Source organism: Crocuta crocuta, unplaced genomic scaffold, assembly GCF_008692635.1.
Source record: "Crocuta crocuta isolate KB4526 unplaced genomic scaffold, BGI_CrCroc_1.0 scaffold87, whole genome shotgun sequence".
Taxonomy (NCBI): Eukaryota; Metazoa; Chordata; class Mammalia; order Carnivora; family Hyaenidae; genus Crocuta; species Crocuta crocuta.
This window is the reverse complement of record NW_027532166.1, coordinates 850,890-868,241: the sequence shown is the minus strand read 5'-3', so window position 1 is coordinate 868,241 and position 17,352 is coordinate 850,890. Positions and strand designations below refer to the sequence as shown.

The 17,352-nt window shown below is 44.5% G+C and overlaps 1 protein-coding gene across 2 annotated transcripts in view; it reads left to right on the top strand.

The window, feature by feature from the left end:
• FLNB (filamin B) overlaps positions 1–17,352 on the top strand; it is a 142,650-nt gene that overhangs the window by 58,026 nt on the left and 67,272 nt on the right. For both annotated transcript variants that reach the window (XM_077776687.1, XM_077776686.1), the window contains exons 3-7: positions 1,660–1,757; positions 4,254–4,401; positions 13,763–13,881; positions 15,154–15,231; positions 16,385–16,547. In XM_077776687.1, coding sequence (XP_077632813.1) covers positions 1,660–1,757; positions 4,254–4,401; positions 13,763–13,881; positions 15,154–15,231; positions 16,385–16,547 — 606 coding nt within the window. The remainder of the gene's footprint in view (positions 1–1,659; positions 1,758–4,253; positions 4,402–13,762; positions 13,882–15,153; positions 15,232–16,384; positions 16,548–17,352) is intronic.

The window sequence follows — 17,352 nt, the reverse complement described above, 5'->3', positions numbered from 1 at the left end:
CAATGGTGCCTTTCACCTGCACCTGAGTTTATGTTAATGAGATGACTTTTGGACAGCTGCTAAGGATGGGGGCGGGTGACTAGAGTGTCAGAACTGTTAGCCCCATCTCCTAACCTCCAGGGTTAGGGGAGAGGAATTGGAAGTTGAGTTAATCACCGATGGCCAGTGATTTAATCGATCGTGACAACATAATGTGGTCCCCACAAAATTCCTTGAACTGTATACTGGGGGGAGTCAGTTCGGTGAACACAAGGAGGTGCTGGGAGGGTGGTGCACCTGGAAAGGATGTGGAAGCTCCACACGCCTTCTCCCATACCTTGCCATATGCCTCTCTTTCACCTGGTTGTTTTTGAATTGTAACCTTTTTTTTTTTTTTTTTTTTTAATTTTTTTTTGAGTGAGAGCAGGGGATAGGCAGAAAGAGAGAGAGGGACAGAGGATCCCAAGCAGGCTCTGTGCTGACAGGTTGACAAGCAGCAAGCCTGATGTGGGGTTTGAACCCATGAACCGCGAGATCATGACCTGAACTGAAGTCGCATGTTCAACTGACTGAGTCACCCAGGAGCCCCGAGTTATAGATTTTTATTTTATTTTAAAAATGTTTTAAGTTTATTTATTTATTTTGAGAGAGAGAGCATGCACATGTGCGAGCAGGGGAGGGGCAGAGACAGAAGAGAAAGAGAATCCTAAGCAGGCTTCATGCTGTCAGTGTAGAGCCTGATGTAGGGCTTGATCTCATGAACCTGTGAGATCATGACCTGAGCCGAAATCAAGGGTTAGACGCTTAACCAACTGAGCCACCCAGGCTAAGTTATAGCCTTTTATAATAAATCAATAATCTAGCAATTAAATGGTATTCCTGAGTTCTGTGAGCCACTCTAGTAAACGATTGAATCTGAGGAGGTATTGTGAGAACCAACTTGTAATTTATAGGATGGTCTGTTAGAAGCCCAAGGGACAACCTGGACTTGCGGTTGGTGAAGTGGGGGAAGCCCTTAACCTGTGGGATCTGACACGATCTCCACATAGATTGTGTCAATTTTGAGTTAAATTGTAGGACATCCAGCTGGCATGAACCCTACACATTTGGTGACCTGAGTACAGAAGTGTGGATGTGGTAGGGGGAAAAAATTCCCTGCCAAAAGGCACCAGGCTCAAATAGTTTTATAGACTTTGTTTATTTATTTATAACACACCTTTAAGGAATGAATATTCTCTGTGTTAATGCAATAAAATAACGGCTTGATGGAGAATTCTCAGTTTAGACTCAGAATGGTTTCCACTCTGGAAGCGTGGTTATTTTTTGCCTTAAAATATACAATTCACTATGATTTTAGGAGGAAATTGTTTTCTGAATTAAGATACCAAAGGGGGAGGGGGCGCCTGGGTGGCTCAGTCAGTTAAGTATCTGACTTGGGCTCAGGTCATGATCTCGTGCTTTGTGAGTTTGAGCCCCACATCGGGCTCTCTGCTGTCAAGACAGAGCCCACTTTGGATCTTCTGTCTCTTTTTCTCTGTCCCTTCCCCACACGCACTCTCTCTAGTTCAAAATAAACATAAAAAAAAAAAAGATACCAAAGGGGTTTAATTTAAGTACATGGCTTCCTTTAATCTTTTCAGTCAGCTAATATCAAGAGAATCTTTTGTGTCATATGAACAGGTCTGTGTCCAGACTGGGAATCGTGGGATCCACAAAAGCCTGTGGACAATGCGCGGGAAGCTATGCAGCAAGCAGACGACTGGCTGGGCGTCCCACAGGTATGCATACGGGCAGCACCATGTCCCATGGGGCTGTTTCCCTCCTCCAGCTTCTTCTGTGACTCTGTGGCTGCCTCTTTGGGTGTGGCAAGCAGCCTGACATCCTCAGCATTAGCCCTCAAAGAGTATTGCCTGTGGCACTCTCCCCTCTTCCTCAGTTTACCTGTAATAATAGGTTCTCATTGACTTAGATGCTTGTAGATCATTCAGAAATCTTCACATTGCTCTGTCACATGAGGCAAATTTTCTAGTATTTCTCATCCGAAGATCTCAAAAGACTGTTTGGGGATACCAGACTGCAAATGTAGACCTTCATGATTAGGTTGAACTGTAAGAAATAGCCAATATTTGGCCACATTTTACAGATTTTAAAAGTTTTTTAAGATCCAGTATTTTAGGGGAAGTCATAGGACTTAGAAGTTTTTTTAAAAAAATTTAAGCCAGGATAACCTACCATTATTGGAAATTGTGGAAGAATTTGTTGCTCCTAATCCTATCGCAGGAATATAACACGAGAACTTGGAAATTGAGTAACTCTTGGATACCATCGGCAGTAGCCACATTGCATCGTTGAGATCTTGTCTTCTAAGGTCTTTCAAGGAGGATAAAAAAAACCCCTCTGACATTTAATACCAAGACTCCCATATTCAAAGCCTTGGTCAAGAGAACTTGTAGGTGGCCAGTGCCTTGGATGACCTCGCCACTGGTTACATTATGGACTGAGTTGGTGATCAGAGTAGAGTTCAGTGTATTATGTAATAGGATCCCTTGGGAGGTAGAAAAACTTGCCTGTATTTCTTCGGTTTTGACATCATGTTTCTGTTTCATGGCCCATTTCTTGGCTCTCCCACCCTCAGTAAGTGGTGTGGTATGTTTTTCATCTCCTCTTAAACCTAAAGCCATCTCCTTTTGACGTTCATGTGATGTTGGCACTGTGTAGTTGTTGAGAGAGCTTCCTGGAAGAAATGTCAAATCAACGCACATGGAATGGGTGTAGGCAACTGTTCAAACCCAAGTAGCTGTTTTGTTGCTGGAGACTAATTATCAGAATGTTTCCTGGTGTGTGTGTGTGTGTGTGTGTGTGTGTGTGTGTGTGTGTGTTACCATGGGTGAGGGAAGCTGAGTATGTATGTTGTTCATCTGCATTTGGTTAACCCGGTTTATGAGACAGAGCCTTCCGTCAGTCTGAAGAGTACTGCCTGCCTTACCTTAGCTCCTCATACCCTTACTGGGGGCAGAGAGAGTTTTTGTACTGTTTAGGACTGGGTCAGGTAGTAGACCTGAGGCTGTGACGCCTTCAAGGAGGCCACCTGCCCAGCATGGGTGTAACCTTACTCGTTAAGCTACATGTCAGGAGAAATTCACTTCCTTCTTACTTTTTTTAAATGGCTCTTCATGTATTGAAACCCATTTTCGTGAGCTCAGGCTGCTCTAACAAAATACCATAGATTGGATGGTATAAACAACAGGTTTATTTCCCACATCTGGAGGCTGGAAGTTCAAGAGCAAGGTGCCGGCAGAGTCAGTTCTTGGTGGGGGCTCTCTTTGTGACTTGCAGACAGCCAGCTTCTTGCTGTGTCCTCACATGGCAAAGAGAGAGAGGTCTGGTCTTTCCTTCTCTTCTTGTAAAGGCACTAATCTCATCACAGGGGCCCCATCCCCATGACCTCATCTAAACCCACTTACTTCCCCTAGTCCCCACTCCTCATACTATTACACGGTGGTTAGGGCTTCAGCATATGAATTTGGGAAGGATACATTCAGTCTATAACAAGACCACATGTCTAATATGTTGCTGTGTTGTGTCTTTTTTTATTGCTATTTTTTATTAGCAAAGTTAATAGTGATGCAGGCAATGGGTAGACAAGCAAAGGAAAAGACCTGTTTATGTGCTTTTTGGTAATACGCTCAAATTCCATGGATACTTGTTTCATCTTCCTCCTCACTTGACATAGCTTACCCCTTTTGGAAAGCTTCCCCAGGGTAGGTGGTGAGCAGGCCTTTTCTGGAGGGTAGGTGTGCACCTCTGGAAATCACATGCAGAATTGCCTGGAGGTGGGGCTCCTGGGTGGCTCAGTCTGTTAAGCGTCTGAATCTTAATTTTGGCTCAAGTCATGATCTCCTGAACCATGAGTTCCACATTAGGCTTTGCACTGACAGCACAGACCCTGCTTGGGATTCTCTCCCCCCCCCCTCGCTCTCTCCCCCTCCCTCTGCCTCTTCCTTGTTCATGCACACTTGCACATGTTCTCTCTCAAAATAAATAAACATTTAAAAAAATTGTCTGGAGAGGGTCTTCAGCTTCCAAAACGAATAGTGACGCCTCTTAAAGGTTAAAAACACGGACGTTGGCTTGTCATTTAACATAATTTCACTTCATTTAGAGGCTGACTCAGTTTCTTGATATCTGTCGTGTTTTCCCTAAGAGACATTTGCAAAAACTTGAGCGGGTATAAGTGATGTGCTGGGTGTTCACCTACCATGCTGTTGTTCTAGGTCATCACTCCTGAGGAAATTATTCACCCCGACGTGGATGAGCACTCAGTGATGACTTACCTGTCCCAGTTCCCCAAAGCCAAGCTCAAGCCGGGGGCTCCTCTGAAACCCAAACTCAACCCGAAGAAAGCCAGGGCCTATGGCCGAGGTAAGCACTGGTCTTGCTGGGTTTGAGGCTTGTCCTCTGGTCTTAGATGTGATTATGTGGCTTCAGGAAGAAGGTTCTTAGAATCAAGCATGTATAGGCTTGATCCTTGAAGACCTCCCAGGCTGCCTTTATTAGATGTTTTTTTTTACCTCAAGGCCCATTTGTTCGTGACCAGCTTTTCTGCTTTGTGAATCTAGGCTTTAAGAAATGCCGTTGCCTTAATGTGATGGAGAATGAGTTTATTGCATGGTGACGTTAGTGCAGTCGCCCTGGGATGAAGACAGGACTGTTTTCCCGTTTTTCAGATGAGGAATCAGAGGCCCGATCTGCTGGGCGTTGGGGGTGCACATCCCAGTCACCACAGTCCGCGCTGGGGGTGGTGCAGGAGCCTGGCCTTTGATTCATTTCTCCTTTGCTCTTGCTCGAGCTGCTTCAGATTTCCACACAGGGAGGGAGCTGTTGTGACCCCCAGGCAGGCGCTTCCTCGCAGAGACATCCTGTTTATGATCACTGAGGCCGCTACAGGGCCATGTTCTGCTCAGAACGTCACGGTGGGGTGAAGGCATGTGGAGGCAGTTGGTGTTCTGGCTGGCGTCTGACTTCAAGCGCACCGGCTTTTTAAGAACTGTTGTGTTTCAGCCCAGGGTGGTTTCTGGTAAAGATTAGCCCAGTGAGCTACAACTTCTTCCCTTTTTTACGGGGAGAGGAAGGAGTGCCTTATATTTCTTAATTTCCTTCATTACAGTTGGGACCACATTTAGAGGCACAAGATATCTTGTATATTATACCTCTCCTAGAATCTACTGTTCTAACCATTCTAACATAATAGTTTTCTCGAGCCCTTTGTGGGTGTGTGTATGTGTGTGTGGTTGTTGAATTCTTGAAAATAAACTGCTGGCATTGTCCACTCAGTACATCAGCAAGCCACTCCTAAAAACAGGGCACCTCTTGCACAACCACAGTCTTCATTGTAATAATAAGAAAATTAACAATTTCATATCAACTAATAGCCAGTTTGTGGGAAAATTTCTCTATTGTCCTAAGATTATCTTTCAGAGTTTTTGTTGTTTTCTAAACCGAGATCTGATTAAGATTCACTACAGGGGCACCTGGGTGGCTCAGTTGGTTAAGCATCCTCCGACTCTTGATTTTGGTTCAGGTTATGATCTCAGATTTCGTGAGATTGAGCCCCATGTTGGGCTCTGTACTGACATCGCAGAGCCTGCTTGAGATTCTCACTCCCTCTCTGTCTGTCCCCTTCCTGCACGCGTGTGTGCTCTCTTGAAAGAAAATAATAATAAACTAAAAAAAAAGATTAACTTATTACTATATTTGTTGTTTCTTTAAATTTTTTTTAATGTGTTTTATTTATTTCTGAGAGAGAGATTGAGACAGCGTGAGCAGGGGAGGGTCAGAGAGAGAGGGAAACACAGAATCTGAAACAGGCTCCAGGTTCTGAGCTGGCAGCCAGCACAGAGCCCAATGCGGGGCTCGAGCCCACGAACCGCGAGATCATGACTGAAGCCGAAATCGGACGCTTAACCAACTGAGCCACCCAGGCAACCCCCATTTGTTGTTTCTTTAGATTCTTTTTATTTTTATTTAAACACAAAATTTTTTTTTAATGTTTTATTTATTTCTAGGAGAGAGAGAGAGAGAGAGAGAGAGACAGCGTGAGCAGGGGAGGGTCAGAGAGAGAGGGAGACACAGAATCTGAAGCAGGCTCCAGGCTCTGAGCTGGCAGTCAGCACAGAGCCCGATGCGGGGCTCGAACCCACAAACTGCGAGATCATGACCTAAGCGAAAGTCGGACACTTAACCAACTAAGCCACCCAGGCACCCCTAGATTCTTTTTAAAGAAATGTTTATTTATTTTGAGAGAGAGAAGGAGAGCGTGAGCATAGGAGGCGAGAGAGAGAGAATTTCAAGCAGGCTCTGCTGAGTTTGGGGCCTGATCTCACAACCATGAGATCATGACCTGATCTGAAATCAGGAATCAGACTCTTTACTGACTGAGCCACCCAGGTGCCTGTAGACTTTTAATGTCTAGAATAATTTCCTTGTTAAAAAAATTTTTTTTAATATATATAGCACTGACTTCCTGAAGAGTTCAGAGCACTTGTCTTGTAACAGGATGTTCCATACATTCATTCCCTTTGAAGATAGCACCTCCCTAGTTGGTGTCAGCTTAGTCTTAAGGTGACAAAGGGCCAGGGCAGTGGTGCTATGTGCAGTGCTCAATCTTAGTGGTCAGGTTTTTCTCATCGGGTTTTTTTTTAGCATGATTTAGAACAGCAGAGAGACCCTGATAGTTCTGGAACAAACTAGCTTGTCTTCAGAGGTTCCTTTTGGCACCTGCAGTCATTTGTGTGTATCGGGACTGGGGACTTTGTTTGAAGCCCTTCTCAGATGTGCATTCGCTAGAAGGTTGGCTTGTCCATGCTTGTTTTCAAAGTGCTTTCTCTAAGGCATAATGAAAGGGGGTGACTAGAATAACGAAGCTCTGATTTTCAAGGTTATGCGTCTTTAACGCCGAAAAAGCTTCAAAGAGCCAAATAAATCTCTTGTTGACAAAATTGGTCAAATGGATTGAATTTAATCAAGGCCTAAAATGCTTGTTTGCAGTCACCTTATCACTGGCTGTCCAGTTTCCCCATTGTTAATGTGAAACGATTTCCTTTCATGATGCTGTTTTCTAGAAAATGACTATTTGCTACAGTTCAGGAATGTAGCTAGTCATTGCCGTTTCCTTCATCTGCTTTTTTTTTTTCTTAAAGACTTTGTTTTTAAGTAATCTCTACACTTGACATGGGGCTCGAACTCATGACCCTGAGATTGAGTTATACGCTCTACCTACTCAGCAAGTCAGGTGCCCCTCATCTGCCTTTTTAAAAAAATTCTTTTTTTCACGTTTGTTTCTCAGAGCGAGAGAGAGAGACAGAGCACAAGCAGGGGAGGGGCAGAGAGAGAAAGAGACACAGAATCTGAAGCAGGCTCCAGGCTCTGAGCTGTCAGCCCAGAGCCCAACACAGNTATATATATATATATATATATACACATATATATATATATGCATACATATATGTGTATGTATGCACAGGTATATGTTTTTTGCATTTTTTTGTTGTGGTAAAATATACATAAGATAGCATTCCCTATATGAACTGTTTTAAAAAGTACCATTTAGTGACATTAAGTACATTCACGGTGTTGTACAGCCATCTCCACCATCCATTTCCAGAATGTTATTATCTTCCCAAACTGAAACTCTATACCCATTAAACTATAGCTCCCCATTTCCCCCTCTCCCTCATGTTCTCCCTTCTGTCTCTATGCATTTGCCTGCTCTGGGTACCTCATGTGAATGGAATCATAAAATATTTGTACTTTTGTGTCTGGCTTACACTTAGTACAAGGTTTTCAGCATTCACGCGTGTCATGGTGTGTGTCAGAATTTCTTTCCCTTTGAAAGCTGAATGTATGTACCGCATGTATGCACCATATTTTGTTTATCCATGCGTCCATCAACGGGTATGTGAACTGCTCCCACCTTCAGCTACTGTGAATAATCCAGTTATGAACATGAGCGTGCAGGTATCTGGATCCCTGCTTTCAGCTTTTGGCTATGTACCGAAAAGTGGAAGTGGTGGATCATACAAGAATTCTGTGTCTGTTTTTTCTCTTTTTATCAGTAGGAGGGCCAGATGTCATTTTGGGCAACGCAGAGCCACACATGAGACCACGTGGGTAGGGCCTTAAGATTTTATCTTTATCCTGTGGTGAGCAAGGGCACGGGCAGTTTTCTTTCTCTCTTGTGTGGCCACATTGCTTCATTTTTGTCTAGTGAACCAGAGCATAGAGAACATTTCATCTTCTAGTTTCTAAAAGGGTTGAGAGTCGTGCTTGTTTTTTTTTTTTTTAATTTTATCTTTTGGACGTTGGCCAGACTCTAGTTACCAGCCAGTTGTGACTTGCAGGTCTACTCACTGGGACCCATTCACAGAGTGAATAGAGGGCTGGAGCAAGGTAGACTTACAGCCACAAATAGATCTTTGTGATGGGCTCGCTTGCGGGGTTAGTTATGTTGAAAGCATGCATCCGTGAGCTAAGTGGAAACCTCTCCTAAAACCCGTGTTCTATGTGAACCATTCACTGCAGAGCAAGCCTGAAGTGCCCTTCCTTGTGAGGCTTCCTGGGGAATGATTGTGTCCATGTGGTCAGCACAGCCATGAGGGAGTTCACAAGGGCCGGGTGGGGTTCAGCCTCCCCACCAACCATGGCTTTAGCCAAGGCAGGCCAGCCCAAGCCCAGCCTTGGGTAAAGTTGCCGAGTAAATGATTTCTTGGGCTGTTGGAATCAGATGGAGTGGGTATTCATGAATGTCGTAGTGCATATTTATTTGTTAGGGGATCTGATCATTACATACATTTTAAGCAAAACAAAAATGTACAACATAAAACTTGAAAGCCCTGCTTCCCAACTGCCAATCCCATTCCTTCCTTCAAAGTCCGAGGTTTTCTTTCCAGCCTTTTTCTGTGCTGAAATGAATCCCAACTATGTAGCTTCTTCAGTTTGCATTTCTTTTCTTTATTTAAAATTTTTTGAGCTTTTTTCATTTTTGAGAGGGAGAGACAGAGACAGAGTGTAAGTGAGGGAGGGGCAGAGAGAAGTGGAGACACAGAATCCGAAAAAGCCTCCAGGCTCTGAGAGATTATGACTTCATTTGATGCTCAAAAAACAAGGATTGTTGGCCCTTCTGCAGGCGAGGCATAGGACCCAGGCTCAGACTCAAGGTCGCTGAGCCCAGAGTGCCTGCTGTGGACAGCCACCGGGTGCCGTGGGTCCCCCCTTCCACGGTGTCCTTTGATGCCACGGCCAACAGCCACGCTCGACCACAAAGCTCTTAGGCCTCTGCGACTTGGCCCCACGCATAGCCTGCGAAGCCCCTTCTCATGATTTCACTTTATGCAGTGACCGAGAAGGGACTACATTCCAAACAGAAGGCCGTGCCTCCCTTCCAAACAGTCTGTAATCTGTTGTAGCCTTTCCCCCCCTTTCCATAGATATTTGTTTATCTGTAAACATTCTGCCAGAGATCTGAAGGCTCTTTTTTGTCTCAAGGATGTAAGCACTTGTCAGCTTTGAGCCTGTTCACTTGGGAGTGTTTTTCTCCTTCAGCAGAAAAGGGCAGGAAGAAATGCAGCTAGAGTTTATATCCTCATTTCCAGAGAAGGGTCCCGGTTGTAGTTTTAAGAATCTGTTTTAGTCCGTAGCGGGTTTTATCTGGTGGATTAGAATAAAGTAGCAGGGAAGAGGTGGCCCCGGGCCTTGCTGGTGCAACGAGCTAGGGATGGGTTAGGAGGGTCCGACTGACAAAATCAGTGTGAAAATATTGAGGACCATTTTAACTGATGAGTCAGGGACCTGAAGTGGTGGCCACCATTTTTTAATGTTTTATTTTATTTTATTTTTGAGAGAGAGAGAGCATGAGCAGGGGAGGGACAGAGAGAGAGGGAGACACAGAATCCGAAGACAGGCTCCAGGTTCTGAGCTGTCAGCACAGAGCCTGATGTGGGGCTCAAACCCACAAGCGGTGAGATCATAACCTGATCCGAAGTCAGATGCTTAACCGATTGAACCACCCAGGTGCCCCTTCAGTTTACATTTCTTACCTGGCGGTGTGTAAATGTTACCTTATTATTTAGCAGTCTATCACCAATTCTTCTTAAATTATTTATTAGAAAATGGATACAAATCCAGAGTATAGTAAGAGATGACTCAGTGTGTTCAACAGATGGCAAAGGAAAGAAGAGATGGAGAGAAACCTAGAAATTGAGACTTATAAAATTTAGCAACCAGTTTTAATATATGAACCTTATTGGATCCTGTTAAACTGACACACACACACAAAAACCAACCATGAATGATGCTCATAAGATAATTGGAAATTATCTGAACACTGAATATTTTATGGTATTAAGGAATTATTGTTAATTGTTTGGAGGTGAATATTCTAGAAACGTCTCTTAGATTTACATAGTGAACATTTATGGATTAAAGATATGAGGTCTAGTATTTGTATCAAAATAATATAGGAGGAAGGGGAGTTGGGAGTGAAGGTATAAAACTGATAGCTGTTGTGTCTTGGTGATGAGGTGATGGGTACCCCACGGATTCAGTAGACCGCTCTCTGCCTGTATAGATTTGGAATTCTCCATCATAAAAAAAACTTCTAAAAAAATAAGAATATTTGAACTTCTGTTTTTGGGATGATGGAGTAGAAGTACTTTTCCTAAATCTTTCTGCTAAGTACCACTAAAATCCCTGGGCATTTAGAAACAATTTTTTTAAAATGTTTATCTATTTTTGATGGGGGCGGGCAGAGAGAGAGGGAGACAGAGGATCCAAAGTGGGCTCCGCGCTGATGACAGAGAGCTCCATGTGGGACTTGAACTCACGAACCATGAGATCATGACCTGAGCTGAAGTCTGACACTTGCCCTACTGAGCCACCCAGGGGCCTCTGGACATTTTATACAAGATAAACAAAAGGAGACTCTGAAAGAGAATAAGACAAACCAGCCAAGGATCTCAATACCCAAGGCCCGGCATAGTAGTGAGTTCCCTGGGGTTTCTTCTCATCTCCTATATGCTGGACTGGGTGTGGGGAAGCCACCCACCTAAATCCCCAAAGGGCACAAACACAAAAGCCTGCTCTCTGGCCAAAGGAACAGGAAAGGGCAGCATTGCAAGCCAGAACACTTTTGTAGACAATACGGGCTCTGCTGCAGCCCAGCACCACAGGAAAAACTGTGGCCTCTCCACCCGCACTGACACCAGCAGGGGCCAGATGGGGAGCCTAGACTCTCACCAGTCTGGCAGGAAGAAGATGTGAGGGGAGGCCCCTCCTAGCCACAAGTGGAAGCCTAGTGGGGAGCTGGCTCTCCCACCTCCACCTGCTGTCATGAGAAGCCCCCATCGTTTCAGGCGTCTGTGGAGCTTGCATAGGGAACCTGGACTTCTTCCCCCATTGGCAGTAACAAGTACACTCTCCCCTTGCTGGATCAGGTTTATGAAAACACGTCTAAAACAGAAAGTTTAAATAAAACCCAGGTTTTATGACATAACATAATGCCCAGGTTTCAATTAAATCACTCTTGACAACCAAGGACCAGGAAGATACCAAACTGAATGAAAAAAGCTATTGAAGCTTTTTTTGCAGTGAAGACACACTCCTGGATAACTCCACTCTCCTGCAAGACAAGTGCCTTTAGCCTTTACCCTGCAGGCCACCTGGACACCATCTCAAATAGAACTCAAAATGCTAAGGAGACAGTGATTCGACTTTACTTTTAAATTTTTTTTTTTTTAATGTTTTATTTATTTTTTGGAGAGAGAGAGAGAGAGAGACAGCGTGAGCAGGGGAGGGTCAGAGAGAGAGGGAGTCACAGGCTGAAACAGGCTCCAGGCTCTGAGCTGGCAGTCAGCACAGAGCCTGACGCGGGGCTCGAACCCATGAACTGCGAGATCATGACCCAAGCGAAAGTCGGACGCTTAACCGACTAAGCCACCCAGGCACCCCATTCGACTTTACTTTTAAAAACTATTTATCGCGGCGCCTGGGTGGCTCAGTCGGTTGAGCGTCTGACTTTGGCTCAGGTCATGATTTCATTATTTATTTTCTAGAGAGAGAGTGAGTGAACAACGGGCAGAGAGAGAGAGAGAGAGAGAAGCCCATGTAGGCTCTGCACTGTCAGTGCGGAGCCTGAAGCGGAGCTCGAGCTCACCTGAAGTGGGGCTTGAGCTCACCTGATACGGGGTTCGAACTCATGAACAGTGAGATTATGACCTGACCCAAAGTCAGATGCTTAACTAACTGAGCCACACAGGCACCCCACTTTAAAAACTTTTTAAAACCATTTGTATTTTAAAACTTTTTGTATTAAGAGGTTAAGAAGACAAACTTAAGGCTGGGGGAAAGTATTTGGGAGCCATATATCAACAAAGAACTAGTATCTAGAATAAAGAAGAAACTCTCAAAACTCAGTAGTAAAAAGAATCCAATTAGGAAATGAGCAAAAGATGTGAACAGACATTTCACTGAAGAATGTACAAATGGCAATGAAACGCATGAAAAGGTGGTCAGTATTATTGGCCATAAGAGAAACGCAAACTAAAACCGTTACACATCTATCAGAGTAGCTAAAACAGAAAGTAATGATAATATCAAATGCTGGCAAATCCACGTAGAGAAAGCGGATCCAGATCACTCATCCATTGCTGGTGGGAATGTAAGATGGCGCACCATTCTAGAACACAGTCAGGCAGTTTCTCAAAAAGAACTAAACCTGTAACTACCATACAACCCGGCAAGTGCACTCCTTGGCATTTATCCCAGAGGAATGAAAGCCTATGTTCCTACATGACCCTGTACACTAATGTTTATAGCAGCTTTATCAGTAACAGACAACTGGAAACAACCCAAATGTCCTTCAGTGGGTAGATGGTTAAACAAATGGTGGTACATTCCTATCATGGAATATAACTCAGCAATAAAAGAACAAACTGTTGATTCAGACACCAACCTGGATGAATCTATAGCAAATCATGCTTAAAAGAAAAAGCCAACCCCAAAAGGTTGCATAATGTGTGATTCCATTTATATAACATTCTAGAAATGATAAAATTATAGAGATAGAGAACAGATTAGTGGTTGTTAGGGTGAGGAGCGGGGAGTGGGTATGGCGATAAGAGGGCGGCAACATGAAGGATCTTAGTGGAGATGGGCATGTTCTCTATCTTGACTGTCAAGCTCAGGGCCCTTGTGATACTGTAGTAGAGTTTCGTACGAGGTTACCATTTGGGAAACTGGATAAAGGGTATTATTTCCTTCACCTGCAGGTGCATGTCTTAAGTTGTATTGCTCAATCGTCTCAAAATAAATAGTTTATTTAAAAAATAGTGATCGAATGCAACTTTTAAACATTTCAAGTAATACAGAACGGTCTTTAATGAAAAATGAGCTTTCCTCCCACACCTCATTCCTCCTTCCCCCGTGTCACCTCCCTCAGGGCAAACCCCACTGGTAGTTGCTGTTTTCATTTTTCATAGTTGTAAAGACATCTGACTGAGTTGCTCTGAATATTTCAGAATTGGATATCGCTTAAATAACAAGGACAAAATTGGGGCTTTTGGCCTGTTTGATAATCCTTGTCACAGGTGTCCCTGTCCCTCATATGGCGGCGGCAGGGCTGGGTCCCCTCTCTCAGTTCCCCCAGCAGGAATGGAACAAGGGAACACTATGGGTGATGCCCCATGTCAAGGCCCCGCCCAGTGTGTAATGTGCTTGTGTAACCTGACAGGAATCGAGCCTACTGGAAACATGGTGAAGCAACCGGCCAAGTTCACCGTGGACACCATCAGTGCCGGGCAAGGAGACCTGATGGTGTTTGTTGAGGATCCGGAAGGGAACAAAGAGGAGGTATGTTGGAAGATGCTGCCACTTCATGGAACCTTTGTGGCTGTGACAGGACCAGGGACTGTGCCTCCCTTTTCTAAGAGGATCCTGTGGCTTAGAGCAGTCAGAGTGATTGCCCCAGGTCTGTGCCTTGAAAGTAATAGTAATTGATACCCAGGGACACAGTGTTGAATAACATAAGGGATACTTTGGATTTAGCAAAGTCCTTGTAAATTGAAGTTTCAGATACTCAAGACCAGAATAACAATAACAATACTGATACACAAGGCCCCTGGGTGGCTCAGTCGGTTAAGCATCCGACTTTGGCTCAGGTCATGATCTCCTGGTTCGTGGGTTTGAGCCCCGCATCGGGCTCTGTGCTGACAGCTAGCTAGGAGCCTGGAGCCTGCTACGGATTCTGTATCTTCCTCTCTCTCTGAACCTCCCCTGCTCACGCTCTATCTCTCTTTCTCTCAGAAATAAATAAAACATTAAAAAAAAAAAAACCAATACGGATACAGTACAATACAGCAACAATACTGATGCCTTTGGTCTCTTCTGAGGCTGACTATCCTTGGTTCCTACCTCAGGGCCTTTGCCCATATTGTTTGGTCTGTCTGTTTATTTTCTTAAGGCTGGATTTTATTCCCGGTGCTTAGTACCATCTGAAATTCTAAGTTTATTGGTGTATTGTGTGTGTCTCCCACTGAGGCAGGGACTGTGCTTGATTTATTTTTGGTATCTGACACTAGGCCTGGTATTTCATAAACTTTTTTTTTTTTAATGTTTATTTGTTTCTGAGAGAGAGAGACAGACACAGACACTGAGTCTGAGTAGGGGAGGGGCACAGAGAGGGAGACACAGATTCCAAAGCAGGCTCCAGGCTCTGAGCTGTCAACACAGAGCCCGAAGTGGGGCTTGAACCCACGAACCAGGAGATCATGACCTGAGCCGAAGTAAGACGCTTAACTGACAGCCACCCAGGCGCCCCCATAAACTCTTAGTAATTACTGGACCAATAAAGATTTAAGTTACTTGCTTTATGGTCCCTCTCATCTAGCAAGTTCCAGCCGTGAGTCACTGGAGAGTTAGGACTTGGGTACACATTTGTGCAACATGACCTTGTTTCTGTGACTTTAGGCTGCTCTTTTCTGGGGCATCCTTTAGGAGCGATGGTACAGGAAGTCACCAGGATAGGGTCCTTACCTGGCAGCTTGCTGCCAGGCCTTGGCTGGCACAGCATACTTTTACTCACACCCATCACCTTCTCTAACTATTACTCACTTTCTGTCCTAGGCACAAGTGACCCCCGCCAGTGACAAGAATAAGACATACTCTGTGGAGTATCTGCCCAAGGTCACCGGGCTGCACAAAGTAAGATGAGGTCTTCTGGATGTTGCTTGGACTGTTCTTCTGGGCTTGTTTCAATATGTGTCTTTTTAGGAAGGTTGAATTCTACTAGGTTCTTTGCAGTGTCTTAAGATTGTTTTAAATTCCATCTGGGTAACAGGTGGTGGTAGCTATATGCCCGGAGTATAGATGCTAAGCTTTGGGTTCTTTAATGCTTCCTTAAGTATTCCCCTTTGGGGTGGTCTGGAGCATCTGTAAGTATTGGGGCCTGAGTGTGGAGAAGGCCAGTTGAATATACTCAAAGCCAGTGTCCCAGTCGCGCATCTGGAGAAATGTTGGGAGTCTAGCTCCCAGGCCCTTTGTCTCAGCCACATTTTGAGTTCTGTTTGAGTGGGTGTCCAGTCGGCCTATAGGACAGGGGCCAGGGGAATCTTGCAAGAGAGTAGGGTGACCCAGGGGTGTGCTTTTCCTTGAAGGAAAGCCTTCAACAGCACACAGGGGCCAATCCCTGTGTACCATGTGAATATGTTGAGATCTGGACTATACTTACTACCTTGGTTTTTAGTGAATTCACTTGGAATCATGGCTATAGATTTTTCTTATACCTTTAGGATGTTACGAATTTAGGGGAAAAAAAATCTTGAAGGGAGTCTTTATGATGTAAGTAATTTAGTCAGTTCACATGAAACCCAACTCCATGCCCCTTCAAATTGAAAAGACGAGAGCTCCAACTCAAATTTTAGATGAAAATTTATACTGTATCTCAAATTTATGTATTTGAGAATAACTTTTGGTCCCTTGAAAAATATTTTGACTGTAGGTTTGAAATCCTGGAACCAAATCCTTGTACCATGGTGGGGTGGGGCAACTGCCTTAAAGGGTCCCAAGTCTACAGATTCGAGTATAAGTATTTGTTCATATCCTGCTATAGAGGCCAGCTATAACTGATGTAGCCATTTTTAGTTTGCTAAAGGCATGATGGCTTAGGCCCAGCCACGTGGCCAGCGGAGCCAGGTGGGAGTCCCAGTCAGGCTGCTTAACCAGCGCTCCTGGTTCCAGCCACCTTTGTATGTATAGTTAAGAGGATGGAAGATAAGATTGTCAGTGCATATGGCTTAATATGGTGGTCTCCCCGGGCAGGGAGAAGTGACTCTACCTCATTGTCTGTCACTCGCAGGTTACAGTCCTCTTTGCAGGACAGCACATCTCCAAGAGCCCATTTGAAGTGAACGTTGACAAGGCCCAAGGAGATGCCAGTAAAGTCACTGCCAAAGGCCCAGGCTTGGAAGCTGCTGGGAACATCGCCAACAAGCCCACCTACTTTGACATCTACACGGCAGGTATGTGGGTCAGGCTTTCTTCTGGAGCCTGAGACGATCCTTGGGAACCCCAGAGGTTTGGGATGCCCGAGCTTTTGTCTTTTTGAACAAACAACCAACAACAAAAGGGTCTTTTTCCAAGTGTGTTGGTTATATTTATAGATTTTTCTAAAAAAAATTAAAAAAATTGTTTTGAATGTTTTATTTATTTCTGAGAGAGAGAGAGAGCGTGAGCAGGGGAGGGTCAGAGAGAAAGGGAGACACAGAATCTGAAACAGGCTCCAGGCTCTGAGCTAGCTGTTAGCACAGAGCCCGATGTGGGGCTCGAACCCATGAATCGTGAGATCATGACCTGAGCCGAAGTTGGACACTTAACCAACTGAGCCACCCAGGTATCCCTAAAAATTTTTTTTTTACATTTATTTATTTTTGAGAGACAGAGACAGAGTGTGAGCAGGGGAGGGGCAGAGAGAAAGAGCGACACAGAATCCAAAGCAGGCTCCAGGCTCTGAGCTATCAGCACAGAGCCTGACGCGAGGCTCAAACCCATGAACCGTGAGATCATGACCTGAGCTGAAGTTGGATGCTCAGCTGACTGAGCCACCCAGGTGCCCCATATATTTATAGATTTTTCTAAACCAGCTTTTCAAGATCTTACACTCAAGTGTGACTTCAGTTATTAATAATCAGACAATTTCTGCACACATTTCTTACTTGACTAAATGACCATTCCAGAGAAACTAAGTTTTAACGAATCATCTTCTAAACCAAATTCTATGCAAGGCCAGGCTTGGCGGGGCTGGTGGAGAGGAATGATAAGACACAA